The 14,662-nt window shown below is 53.0% G+C and overlaps 1 protein-coding gene across 1 annotated transcript; it reads left to right on the forward strand.

Moving 5' to 3' along the window:
* The first annotated feature begins 266 nt into the window (after positions 1-266).
* On the forward strand, positions 267-14,154 carry LOC131209252 (protein Wnt-6). The gene is made up of 4 exons (XM_058202272.1): positions 267-344; positions 9,335-9,570; positions 13,035-13,633; positions 13,693-14,154. Exons 1-4 carry the CDS (start codon positions 283-285, stop codon positions 14,152-14,154), a joined length of 1,359 nt encoding a protein of 452 aa, XP_058058255.1. The 5' UTR covers positions 267-282.
* The last annotated feature ends 508 nt before the right edge of the window (positions 14,155-14,662 follow it).

Raw genomic sequence — 14,662 nt, forward strand, 5'->3', positions numbered from 1 at the left:
TGAAGCTCAGCTTGGTGCCGCAGCGAGAAACAATAGGATCGCGCGTTGTGAAAACGATATGTGAAAGGCTCCCGGCTGCTGGGGTCGTTGTTGGCCAGCCCAGAGAGTCCAAGGCCGACGAGGTGACGTGTGCTTATCGCTCAAACTCAACCCTCCGGACATCCGGTTCCGTGTGTCGTTCGTCGTGCGTCAATGGCGGCCCGGGACGAGTTTTAAGTGTGATTGTTTGTTAGTTTCCACCCCTTTTCGAGAACCACACACGGGCAACAGGAAATTACCATTATGCGGCTGGTGGTGATAGTGATCTACTTGATACTGATAATGCCCATAACCGGCCTGTGGCGGTAAGTATCGCCTCGGAGTGAACGAAAATCTTGTTCAGTTTCTTATTCAAAGTGAGGTTCCATGAGGAAATCAATACATTGCCCTGACCGTAGAGGCTGCAACTACTAAAAAGTATCTCCCTCTGAAGCAGCGCTCCACCGTTGACCACAACGTCACCCCGTGGCCCGTTTTACGATGCAGCATTAGCGACGGAGTCGCACCCCATCGGAAACCCCATTTGCGGTGGAATGCTTTCAGCTTCACTGTGTGTGCGAAAATTGGTGATAAAAAATGGCGCGCTGTCAGAAAAGTGAAACGGCTAGCGGCTACTTAGTAGCTTCACCGCGGCTGTGCGTGGATTTGCAAATCGCAGCTCATCCGAGCTTCACGGCCGAGTCGTGCATGGCCCGGAGGCTGCTCTGGCTGGCAGGCCGTCCTGTCGACCGGCGTGCATTCAACACATTATCTTAATAATTTCATAATTAACCAGCACGGCGCGGATCGTCCGTTTTTACTACCACCAGCAGTAGCGCCGCGGCCCCGGTAACTCATTAGAGGCGATCGTCTTCGCTACAGTGTTGCAACGGCGTGACGAAAGAAAACGGAAGAAAAACCCGATCGCGGGACTGAAATGTCCATCGGCCGGCAGAAACGGCTGGGCAGCCATTAAATGCATCGCTTAATTACATTTACGCTTTTAAAAACGATTATAAATATTATAAACCCCCCCTCTCATTATATCATTAGCGATGATGTTGTGATAAGCGGCCCCGACCGGGAACTGGGAAGCTCTTCCCCCGGCCGGGGGGGACGAACCATGCAAGATGATACGGTGCTCCGGTGCTTCTGGATGATCGGTAACCGAGTGGAGTAACCGATCTACTTACCGATCGCCGCTCCATCGTAGGCCAGCCCCAGGAACTAGGGATGCAAATCAACCGCACCGTGTGCCGTTGGAGCTATCACGTCATATCGCAAGTTTACACTTCGGCCTGTCGCTGGCCGAACGCTGGATGCCCGCCGTCAGAAGATGCGGCCGTTGATAAGGAATATCGCGATTTGATGAGTGTTACCGGCGTAACTGGAGAACGGCGCAAGATGGACGTTCAGACAGGATCTCGCCGCCGGCAGGCGCATAAGAAATTCGCTGCACGCCACACTCGGCCACAGCATCGCCTCGGCCCCCCGGCACGTTCGGAGCGCTCGACGGAAGGGGTCACGCTTTACATGCTGCCCCCGTGAGAGGCGTTTGCGCGACATAACGCGACAGATCATACGCTCGGCGTCTGCGGCGGCTTATCTAAATCTTTACGAGTTTGAACCCGAAAACCTTCGGGAGTTTCGGAATTTTTCGGTTTGCGTGGGAGCCCGGGGCATGAAAGGGGCGGAGGAGGGCAACGGGGGTATGTCAACGGAAACATTCCGCGGCGGCCACAAACCTTGCGCGTCAACACCGGAATCCGTGTCCGCCGCCCAGAGTGAGCGGTTTGGCGAAAGTCGGGGACGACGAAGGCGAAGAAGAGGGACAAATCGCCCCCCCGAAAATAAGAATTATGCAAATCGCACCACTCGCTACCAGCCCAACCCGAATCCGAAGGGTATCAAACGGCCGAATGGGAGATTATGTTTTCTTAATCTCCTCAAAACGCTTATCGTCGCGAGCCACTGACACACGCGCGATAACGCGCATGACGCTGGGTTTAATGGAAAATTCCGATCCTTCTCCCGCTTTTTGTCGCCGTGTCTGTTAACAGTTGATCTAATCGGTACAACGACGGCAACCGTGAAAGGTGTTCAATTTTAAGTATTCCCATTCCCGCTTATTAAGACGCCGACTTCGGGATGGCGCGCGTGGGAAAGAAAATGGCGATCCTTCACGGCGGCGGCTACGGATCGAGTGCACCTTACTCCGGGTCCTATCTGCGGGCGGTGTCCTTTTTGCGGGGCGAAACCATTTACCACAATGACCGCCATTTTGTGGATTGCATTTCCATCGACCAGGGGGTTCCGAAAATGCGAACCGAGCGATCGTTGGGATGATCGTTGAAATTCGATCCGATTTTCGAACCCGGGCCAACGGAATTTCTTGCACCGTGTGTTTGCGTGTGTGTGTGTGTGTGTGTGTGTGTGTGTGTTAGGGGGTGCCGGACCGTGTCGGATCGATGGCCGGCCACCCCGATGGCCGGCAGCAGCGTAAAAGCGGAACGGTACGGAACCGATATCCTTGAGAACCGTGCTTGATGGGCAGCCAATCGCCGCGCAGACTGACGCTCGGGGTTTCGGGAAGGAAGTGGGAAGGAGCACCAACCAAAAAAAAAAAAAAAACTCTACCCCAGACAGGAAGGAGGCCCTCGGTCGGCTTGGGCTGGAATTTTCCACCTTTCGATCGGCGGCCATTTCCGAGCCAATTTCCAGAACGATTCAGCGCGCCGATCGCTGCGTAGATCGATCACTGTTTACACACTGGGCGTCATTGGGTCGTCGTTTCGGATGGTAACAATGTTTACGTGGAACAATATTTACCCCATCACGATTAAGGTGGGGCCCATCACCCGGAGCCGTCGGGACGGGCAATTTTGCTTCATTAGCCGCCGTGCGGCGCGGTGTCTATCAACTCATTAGCCCGCCCGCGGCTGGGTATTGATTATGGGCCCTTCGGACGCGTGATCGTGCCCTTCATCCTCCGCAGCCGCAGCCAGGATGCAGCACGGCCCGAAAAGCACCTGTGATCTCGGTCCGCGTTCGAGGACATCCCTATGCGCCCAGCGGTGGTGGTGGTGGCCGGTTAGTTTACCTGGGGCCCGAAACGAAGGGCAAAAAAGGGGCCCGAAGCGAACCCTAATCCTGGAGTGACAGCGTCAGGCGATCAACCTGTCGCCGGTGATGACCCCGATCGCCGGTGATCGCCGACCGACCGACCGAAGGGACCCACTTGACTGAAGGAGTCAAATGTTTGATGATTTTGTTACACCGCCCTCGCCCCTCCCCACCCGCGAGGGATCGAGGTCCCTGGGAGGTGGGGCGAAGGGCGAAAACAAACCACTTCGGTTGGCTGAGGGGCTCAAGATGACGGGCGAATAAATAGGCAAGCATCTTCAGATGCACTTCGGTGCGGAGTGTGTTTTGTGCCGCCCTTCCCGCCCAACCCGTTCGGCCTTTGTGTGTGCTTATGTTTCGCCGTGTTGTGCATGCTATTTATGCTGCACGATCGCTCTCTCTCTCTTGATCACCCGGACTCTTTGTGCTTCCTCGGTCCACTGTCCACTGTCATGTTGTATTTGCTCAAAGTGAATGCATTTTCCCCGCACCCCCGAGCCCTCCCCGCAACCCCACCCCCCCTTCGACCCAGGGACCCAGGGTGTCCCTCAACTTTCGCCATGTATGACACACAAAGCAGAGCTCCTTATTGCTTCAGCCTCGGGGCCCTGGGCCGTCAAAGCCGCTCCCAGACGCTGACGGTGACGGTTTTCCGCCTCGTTGGTCCCGAAAGCGTGTGTGCGTGCATGCATGCATGTGTGTCTTGTTTGCCGGCTCTTCCACGTCGTTGACTCTGCTGCGGTCCCTTCCCGCAGGGGGGCGCAGGGTGAAATATTGATCTTTTTATCTCCCTCCGAACTCCAAGGAGCACCGAGTGGAGTTGATTAAGCGGATCATCACGTACAAACAGTCCGGCCTACCCGGCCACTACCACCACACACCCAGACACACTGTCAACGTCGCCCGTGCGTGCCGTGAGGACGTCTTCAGCCGGAGACCCAGCCTAGATCGATCGCACCGGCGCCGGCCGATGGGTGGGATCGACTTTATGTCGTTTTAATTTACGATGATTTAACAAGCACCGAAGGGAATAGGCGCACACCCGGGCCCCCGGACCCAGTTAATGAACGTTTATGTACACCGCGAAAAGCAATCGGCCGCCCGGTCCCCCGGCCAACCTAATAGTCGGCCCCTAGCCACTAGGCCCCCGGTCGGTCGGTCGATCGGTCGGTCGGTTGGTTGGTTGATTGAAAGGCGACGCGACATCTCGTGACAACACGGCGAAGGTAGTAGTGGGAAGCAGCGCACCACGGACCGGTAAATGAGTTCAATTTATGGGCTGGTTCTGCGCACCGGCAAACAGGCAGAGTACATATTAACTACCGGCCACTACGTGGTAAGATGTTGCGGAACCGACGCTTTTATTTGTTGTACTTCGTGTTACGTAAGGCACCGTTCTGTTTGGCCGTTCCGTAGGGATGTAAAACATGTGGCTCTTTATGGGTTTTTTGATAGTTTTTTTTTATAAATTCTTTCAAAAATGAGGCGACGATGCACTTTATTGACCGTCTAAAGGATTGCACTGTATAAAACGTGCGACTCTGCCCATTGCATGTAAAGGAAGTTACTGTAAAAAAATGGTCAACTTCAGGTCAGAATTGGTAAAAAATTGGTCAAAAATAGTATCGTACAAACTGTTCGAAAAAAGCTAGGGTTTTGCAGCGAGGAAAACCAAACCAAGAGAACGGTGCAAAATTTGGTAACAGAAGTAAAATTAAAGGTCCGGCAATTCGCATTCTCTAAGAAGGAGGGTTGAATGATAGCTTTTCCATATTTTGCATAAAATGAGCTTTCAAAAGAAACATTATATGGTTCTTTAACAGAATGTTTGACTGATTTACGTATTTTATTGTTTGACCATTTTTTGACTGTAACACCCTTTATACGACCGACGGACTAGCTTCGTTCCCACTTTCCTTGTAATCGATCTGTTTCCAGAGATTCAACATTTTTTTGAAACTTCTTTCACTTTTATTTGTTTTTTTCATGTTAACTTTGTTGTTCTAGTCCCTTCTATCTCTTGAGCTCTTGACTTATCTTCTTCCTATTAAATTTTGAACCCAACAAACTTTATTAAACTTACTTGTTATGCTTTGCTAGTTTGATACTCTTGCATTCTTTACTTTATATTTACTCTATATTTTAATCTAATACAGCCAATTTTGGGGCAATTTCTAATGCCAATATGGCTCTTAGTTTTAGAGTTCCAGGGCACTAGAAAGCTAAAAGAAAGCATTCTACTGGTTCCTACGAATTACTGCCGTCTTTCTCTTTTGCCTTTCACGCAATTCGTTGCACGAATCTCCTTCATGATCTCATCTGATAAATGATGGCTGACATGATCCAATAATATCGAATCAACTCATATCCTCCTAAATAATGCGGAGAAGACAAACCATTTGGTAACAAGGCAATTGTAATAAGAAAATCAACTCAGCCGCTCAGACTTCAGACTAGAGCTGCTGCCAAAAGATCTCGATCAAAAGTCACTCGATCCACGGTCCCGAGTCGTCCTCCGAGTTGTTTCTTCCAATCGGCATCTCCTAGACCCACACAACCCCGTTCCCAGGCCCGAACAGAGCGAAAGACAAAGTCCCGCAATCTTTGAACCATTGCCGATATGGTCATTAGGAAAACAATGTTTGTGCTCTTCCACGCAAACTCCACGGCGCAAACCGGGTCTCTAGAGTCCCCACCGGTCTCGCCGGGATGAAGTATTGATTTAGAAAGCACCTCCACCACACGCGAGACTCATTTTCCGCTAGACTGCGAACGGCGAATGGCGTGACGAATTCGTAGACACTCCTGGCCACGAACGAAGAGCCCGTGTCCGCGCCCGTGTGCAAAAGCCATCGCTTCCCCTGGCGCGCATAGATGAATGGTTGGCGATTGTTTAAATTGAAATTAAAATGCACAAGTTCATAAAAGTAAATAAATGGCCGCCGGGCGCGCTGAGTGTTAATAGCGTCTCGAATTCGAATCCGTCCTGCCTCGGGTCGGCCATGTTCAAACGCGGCGAAGATCTGAGTGCGTTTCTTGCGCTTTGGTCACCGGAACGCAAGACGCGCCGTCGTTCCGAAGGCGGTCGGTCGGCAAATTTACACTTCACCACACACTAGAATGCATTCCCGGCCCGCGGTCCAATGGCCACCGCCCGGTGCATCAATCTAAATGCATAATTGAGAAAATTGAGTTAAACACTCGCAACCTGCCCGGTTGGTTGCCTCGGATCCGTGCGTCTTCTAATGGCCGCCCAATGCCGTCACTTCCGAGTTTCCTAGTTGGGCGCGTCGGTCGCCTCGGGCCGCCCCGGGGACAGCCGGAGTGACAAGCGATTATTTTCGCACGGGAAGCGGTCCACAGTTGGCTCCCCACAGCAACAGTGGCAACTGGCTTGATGTTGTGCAGGTAACTCCAGAGAGAGAGGGCACGAAACGGACCCCGACAGCTTGCGAGTGCAGCAAAAATCAACAACCACACCCGAGGCGGTTGCAATTGCCAGCTGGCTGGCTGGTGGTCGGTAGCAACAGCCGACCGACAGTTGTTGAAATTATTCGTTACCGATGATTAGTATTCAATGCGCTTCACCGCTGATCGTCGGCATTTCGGATTTCGTTGATGCAGTTCTGGTGGTGGGTAAGTGCCGGAGGCGATTACAATTGTGCAACGGATCCTGGCTTCCGTAACGGCTAATGGATTCGAATGCAGCACTCGAACGGGCTTGCGGGTATTAGTGGCCTCAGTCGATCGTCTCTTTCGTCATCGACGGGCCGCAGATGAAGCTGCTGAAGCTTCATTTTACCCCCATTTTGCACCGTTTGGTATTGGCGATAAGAAACGCCACTCACTTAGGAAATTGCTATGCCGCTAAACGGTTCTAGAGCAACTCCATTACACGGTTCACGGTCCGCATAGCGGTTGTTACTGAAGAAACGAAAAAATATCCGCAAAATTCGCTTGTAAGTCGAATAATCTTTCATCATTCTTCCATGTCTAGGCTTTTCATCATTTTTCGAAAGGATCCAAAAATCCTTCTTTGGCACGGTCTTCATTACATTCTTCGTTTCGGCTCCTATTTCAATTATTTACCCTATAAGGACTGCACGGAGCGGTCTCTTGAGTTTAGCGATTAGCCATTACTGGTATGCTGCCAAATCGGGCAGTGACGGTGGGTACGGAAAAATCTGGGTCGAGTTTGTGTCAGAAAGATCACGAAATGATGACGATGATTGCGAAATGGAAAAACATCACGAGGAAGTTCAACCAAGAATGGTCACTCTACAAATCTGGTCTTTGGCCACAGTCGTATGTAACTAATCCATTAGAAAGGAACGACGCTCAGGATTCACTGGCAGTTTTCAATGTAACACCGTGAATATTCAGCATAAATCATCATAAAGTGACACAAATGGCACAATCCTATCGAAGCTCAATCACTCATCGCCTTTCGTGCGCGTAAAATTCACGCAGAATTACCGCGGAATTGGTGCCGCCCGGTCACACTTAAGCACAACTTCACGGCCTATCGATGGCCCCTTTCGACGGCGACGACGCCTTCCTTTATTTGATCTTCCCGGCGTCCCGGCGCCCGGGCATCCCGGGGAACCGATCGGCAGCGACAAACGTCAAACGTTCCGCGGCGACGCGGCGTTAGCGTTAATTAGTCAAATGAAACCTCAGCGAGCCTATCGTAACGGCACTTCGCCATAAAACGCCCCGACCAGGCCGGTCGTGGGGTCAAATAAAAACACAACAAATTGAAACCGAATATCAACAGTTTTATGCTGCCGCTCGCTTCCCCCCCCCCGGGATTTCTTGTCGCGATCGAGCGTCGATTTGTTGGGCGCGAGATTTTGGTTCCCAGGTTGCGGGGAAACCGAACCGAGGCGGCCTACAAATTTATGTCTTTATTAGCCGAGCGCGGACAGCAATCATGTTTTTTCGGGCCGACCCCGGGCTGATATGGCCACACCCGGGATCGGACGGAAGGAGAGCGAAAGAAGGAAGGCGCGGGAACACGGATCCGTCGGCGCGCGCTATTTAAATTTATAATTTCCTTCTTCAACGCGCGACGCGGCGGCGCTTAATCGATTGCCAGATGCTAATCGCTGTTCCGATGCTGTGGACACGGCACGGCCCAAAACGGAAGCCTCGCACTCGGAGCCCGGTTTTGAACGGTTGTGGAAACCAAGCTGGAACCAAGCCGGAACCGCCGAAACCGATTGGCCGGCTGATGATAACGGTGGGCTAACTAATGAGGCGGTTGACAGTGCAACGTCGTCTCTGCTGCAGGAGTCATTAGCACCTCGCGGCCATAACGCTCTAGGCCGATGGGGCCCATCAGTCAGTCAGTGAGTGCAGCCCATTTTCAGCGCTTTTCACCTTGAAACCTTGTCCGGGGGGGGGGGGGCAGCCTGTTGCTTCGGTGGCCATAAAATCGAACCGTGATTACGACGATGTGGCGTCCCAGCAAACCATTCTCTCGTGCCCGTTAAAACGTCATAACCGGGCCGGGATCTGGACAGTGTTCTCTGAACGGATCCGCACGCCCCGGGAGAAATTATTTATTTTAACTCTCGATTATTTACATTGAGTGCCGAGCGCCGAGGTCCCTGGCGATGCGCACGCGTCACGTCGGGAGCACGCTACACTTTTTCCCATCCCAGATGATTACATTCTGGGGACCCGGGGTCCGGGAAGGTAGCCCTCCGCTTAATAGCGCACCCGAAATGAGCTGAAAATGCTGGAAATGATGGTTCCGTCGATGGCCAATTGCGCCCGTATTGGGTGGGTAATAATCGTTGTCGAGTGTGAGGTCGGTTTTTTCCTCTCACCGCAACAAACGGATGGCCGCTACGCCAGATGAGCCGGTCCGGTCTGTGGGGAGATTGAAATGAGCTTCATTATTGAACTTTACGACCGGGGCGGCTGGCGGCCCGCTATATTTAGCTGTCAAAGCCGGCCCAGAAGTCGGAAACGGAGTGGCCGCGGAGTCGGTGTCGGTACCGTCGGGATTGCGCAACCAACCGATGACCCGTGCCAGTGGGGGCCGGATGGTTTATGGTTTGGGGCCAGCCTCGAGCCAGGAACTTGAACTTGAGGTTCATGGGAGAGTCGGTCGGGAATCCGTGACAGTCGTGCCTAGTTCGTGTCCCGCTTACGTATCTCTGTGTCTCTCTCTTTGTCTCTGCAGTGCCGAAGGGAGCAACGTGCTGCTCGAACCGGAGCGGGTGTGCGAGGCCAAGCACCGGAAGTCGCGCCGGTTGACGGGCCGGCTGGCGGACATCTGCAAGAACGACACGTCGCTGATGCACGTGATCCACCGCGGCATCAGCCTCGGGTTCCGGGAGTGCGAGTCGCAATTCCGGCACAGCATGTGGAACTGCTCCTGGACCATCAAGCGCAGCATGCGCCGCGTGCTGGCCAAAGGTAAGTGGGTCCTCGCACGGTGCACGGTGAAATCGGGATAATTGACGAGCGGACCCGAACGCGAAGCCAAAGCGGAGTCCGGAGGCGGACAGGAGTCGTCGTCGTCGTCATCATCCTGCTGGCTTGTCGTGCAATTGAAAAATTTAAATCGAACGTAACGATATTGTCATCGCTATAAATTACATTCAATGCCGGCCCCGAAAAGTGCAGCCCATTGTGCCCGGCCCGATTATCGGATCGGGCCGCTCGAATGTCGCCTGTACTGTCGCGGTCCTGTCGAGGTCCTGTCGCTTGAATGGCTTGAGCTGACGGCTTCGCCGGTCCCGCCGGCAGCCCGCGACCCACCCCATTTTCGGTGCGGATTTGTTGCGCGATCGGATCAATAAAACAAACAAACAAACGAACGAACGAAATCGGATCCGGAATCCCGGTATCTCCGGGTCCCTTTTTGTGTTTTTTTGCTACATTAAAGAGGCTACGGGAGTCTGAGATTTCCGACAGGCAGGAATGGGCCCTTCTGGAAACAGCATTCCGACTGTTTTTTTTTTCCCGGAGCCGGCTCCGGAAATTCGGCATTCGAACAACTAAACTAAAGCTCAAATTATTGTCCCCCCTCGAAGTGGGCAGCAGTTTCCGTTTCTTGCGATACTTTTCACCTTTTACGTGCGCATAAGAAGACGCACCGGACAACCTGACCTGTGTCGTTGCCGCCGTCGAAACCGTTCCGCCCTGGGTTTGCGTACCGTGCGAAAGGGACAGATTGATCATTATAATACACGACCGCGTGGCGTGTCACGTGTCACGGCAGCCGCTTCGCGCTGGAGGATCCGCCTGACGGTTCAGTTTTATGGTCGGCCGGTCGGCAATTGGTCGTGCCCACGTCACGAAGGGCCGTACGCGACATTCGTTCCCCGTTGACAGGCACACAGGTCGCACACAGTCGCCGCTCTGACATGGGGCGGCCGCTGAGGATCGAGGACCTGTGGAAGGACGGGAAGAAAACAAGTAGGAAGCGAAGAACCGGGGGAAACATTCCGCTAACCGCGGAATACCAAACGGGACGGGTCGACCGTTTTCGCCGGGACGACCCGTTTGAAGATAAACAATCTGATCGCAATTGTCACGATTACATCACTTTAATTCAATAAACATTAATTTTGAGTTTGATTCCCCCCGTAAAGTTAATTTAAGTTATTCACAAATTGACAGGAAAATTGGCAGCAGCAGCAGGCCCGTTTGTTCTGGCCGACCGCTGGCCGGGACTCCGTTTTCGGCGATCGATTTGCCTCCGTGAGCCGTGTGCACCCCGGCGATCTAATTTCCACCGGGTCCCACTCTGGGGCCGATCGCCAGCCACGATCGAGACGGATTACTGACGGTTGAATTGACTACCGTGCGTGGTCCGAACGTCAGGTCTCGGTCCGGCTATAATCCGGCTTCCGACCGGTGATTTGATTTGCTGCAGAACCGAAAGCGATCGATGTAATGCGTGTTTTGTAAGCAAACACGACACCATCATTATCCATTTGCGGCCACCGGGCAGCCTGCCACTGTCTGCTCCAATCATGTACGTGACCAAACATGTGGGCTAAACGGGTCTGTTACACACCCGGCACGCTGCTAAACAGTTCCAGGGCGTTTACTCTGCGTGTATGTGTGCGGTGTTTTTCTCGATCTGTCTTATCTCAGCATAAGATCGAAGCATATCGCCCGCAGGCCGCGGCGTAGCGGCCGTAGCTCACTCACCGGGACGTGATCATAATTCGTATGAACGGCGACGCCGGTGGAAATTAATTACGAAATCTATTAGATTCTTCGCGTGCTTCGCGCAAAACAAACAGACCCGTGGAATGGACCCGGCACGTCCAGTTCAATCAGCCGGTGCCAATGGCGCATTTGAAAGTATTTTAGAATGGCCTTTTAATTCCCGGGCCCGGGTGATTGACATTTTTCGCTGTTGATTACACACCGTCTATCCGTGTGAGGGGTTAAATGGTGCCACGATTGATTGAAATGCCATTCCTTTCTCAGGAGAAAAAAAAATTGGAAAAGGAGTGGTGATCGTCAATTGTTAAGATTATGTCACACAAAATGTCATGACTTTTTTTGTCATCGGATTGATGTTCGGATTACCGGTGGGGGTTTATTTTATAAAGTGGTGGCTGACAAAGCTCAAGGCTTAAAGGAGAGATTTTGAGAGATAATTTTTTTCACTAAATAGGTTTCACTATAAAATCGTTAAACAAAATCGACTTCCAAGTAAATACTTTGGCGATCGACCATCGACGATAGTTGGAGAGTCACCAAACAACTTGTAGACGATCGTGGTGCAAAAAACGGATCTAAAAGTGGGCAGCGTGTTGAAGGTGTAGCCGGATCCACAAATTCTTAAACCAAATATTTTATTCGCGATCTCAAAAATAATTGGAACAACGATGACATCCATTCAGTATCAACCTGTTCAATATTAGGAAGTTACGTTAAGTTGAGCTGAAACCTATGAATATGATGACTAGATGACTCATTAACTTACGATTATAATAAAAATATAAAGATCATTCCTCGATCAATTAGCCAATTTACTCCTCAAATAACGAAGATCGATGGTTAACAACGCTCATATACAACGGATCGTTATAAACCTTGCTTTCAAATACATAAAAATCCGTTGAGCGTACTCTCAAAATGGCGCAACGACTCGAGATGCTAAATGTTTACTCAAAAGCAGCAAAATATGGCAACGGGCAAATCGAGCAAACCGATCGAGCTTCCCACACTCTGTTGGCCAACGCATGTTGAGCTTCACAGCTTCCGAAGGGCCTCGCCTTGGTTAATGGGAACCGAAGACATCAAAGCCGGCTCGAGCCATCCGTTCCCGGAAAGTGACGAATCAATCAACGGGCGCCATAAACGTTGCCTATTTTGCGCAACTTTACGCCTTTCGGGCCGCACACATCCCAAATCATGTTGGTGGGCGCCCGCTGACGCCACTAAACAGCTAGGTGCGGTGCCAGACGGAATCACGGCAAATATTGGTCCATCGGGTGCGATGTTGACACTCCGGACACTTCGGGCAGGCGTCACGGCAAAGCTGCTTAAAGTTTGGCAACGCACATTTGGCGCACATATTTGCTTTGAGTGGCCGTCGGTGGGCTGTTTGGGCAGTAATTAGCGCCAACGGCGGACCTGCAGCTGTGGGAAGACCAGCTCGACTAGCGAGCGATTTATGCAAATCAAACCAAGGGGCCGGTTTGGCAGGTCAGCCGCGGGGCAGGTAATTGCCGCAATGAAACACGACCCATTACGCCCCTGAAACGATATTTGTTTTATCAATCGATCAGTCGATCGTTTTGCCGAACACGAGACCAGCCGCATTACGATAGCGGTGCCGACATCACCGCGGTATCTTATCCCTCTCTTTCTCTCTCTCTCTGTCTCTCCCTCTCTCTCTCTCTCTCTGCCAGATACCCGGGAGACGGCGTTCGTGCACGCGATCACAGCCGCCGGCATCACGTACGCGGTGACGAAGGCCTGCACGATGGGTGACCTGCTCGAGTGCTCCTGCACCCAGAAGCATGCCGGTCGACCGGTGAAGGAAGGCGACGGAGTTGGTCGCGCTGGTCGCGTTGAATTCCGGCCTGCCCCAGGAGCATCGCGTCGGCCAGGACAGGGACCGTCCGGGCGTTCCGGGGGATCGTTGGGTGCTGGTCGGCTTATGATGGCGCCCAATCGGCGCTCTACCAATCCGGCCTACAACACCCTGACACCGGCCGGCGACGTAGCCAGGAAGCAGCCATCGCGGCCCACCGGCAACGGCCAGCGTATCCAGCGACATCTGGGGAAACCGGGAGCCAACCGGGTGGCCGGTGCCGGGGGGCAGGAACTGCCAGCCACCCTCACGCTTCTGGCCAGTGGGCAGGAGGAACAGTGGAAGTGGGGCGGGTGCGACGATAACGTCAACTTCGGGGTGCGCAAGTCGAAGGACTTCCTGGACGCGCGGCTGCGCAAGAAGAGCGACATCAAGACGCTGGTCCGTCTGCACAACAGCAACGCCGGTCGACTGGTAAGTCCCTGAGGCTGAGTGTCTGAGAGGACCCAAGTTCTATTGTTTTGCTCCCACAGGCCGTGAAGCAGTTCATGCGCATGGAGTGCAAGTGTCACGGGCTGTCCGGGTCCTGCACGATGAAGACGTGCTGGATGAAGCTGCCACCGTTCGCGGAGGTCGGTGCCCGACTGAAGGAGCACTTTGATGGGGCGACGAAGGTGATCGCCCGGAACGACGGCCACAGCTTCATGCCGGACGACGCCACGATCAAGCTGCCGACGCGCAAGGACCTCGTGTACACGGAGGACTCGGACGACTTCTGCGAGCCGAGCGCCAAGAGTGGATCGCTCGGGACGCACGGGCGTGAGTGCAACATCAGCTCGAGCGGCGTCGACGGCTGCAGCCTGATGTGCTGCAAGCGGGGCCAAACCCACAGCCAGGTGGAGGTCCGGCGTAACTGCAACTGCAGCTTCAAGTGGTGCTGCGAGGTGACCTGCAATACCTGCATCGACATCCAGGATGTCTACACCTGCAAGTGACGGACGGATGGCGGAATCAAGGCGGTGACAGAGCCTGGGCAGAGCGATAGTGAGCGAGAGTGAGCTGGAAGAAGGAAACGTCAAAGACTGATCCGTGACCCAGGTGTGGCGGGGTGGGATGGGATGGCCAGTGTGGGGGCTGGAACCTGTGCGGGGTTCGTCTGTACATACGAGCGCGCCGGCCGAGCGCGGGGCAGCTCGCTAATGCTTTCTTTCAATGTGATCTGTGTGGTGACCAACACGCACCAACGTAAACCGAATATGATATTTATTGCTAAGTGCTTATAAGCGAGTGGTTCCAGCGGAGCCGAGAGTGAGGCGAGAGGTGCGCGGTGTGTAGAGATTGGGCGAACAAAATCGTTGCAAATAAAGCAGAGCAGTCGAGAAAGAAACTCTCGGTCGAATGTGTTCCATTTTTACCGTCCCAAATGTCCCAAAACCCCCTGAGCAGGAATCGAAGAAGGAGCAACAGCATACCAGGCTGTTCAATAAGTTTTGTGCTTCGATT

Source organism: Anopheles bellator, chromosome 2, assembly GCF_943735745.2.
Source record: "Anopheles bellator chromosome 2, idAnoBellAS_SP24_06.2, whole genome shotgun sequence".
In the NCBI taxonomy this organism is placed as follows: Eukaryota; Metazoa; Arthropoda; class Insecta; order Diptera; family Culicidae; genus Anopheles; species Anopheles bellator.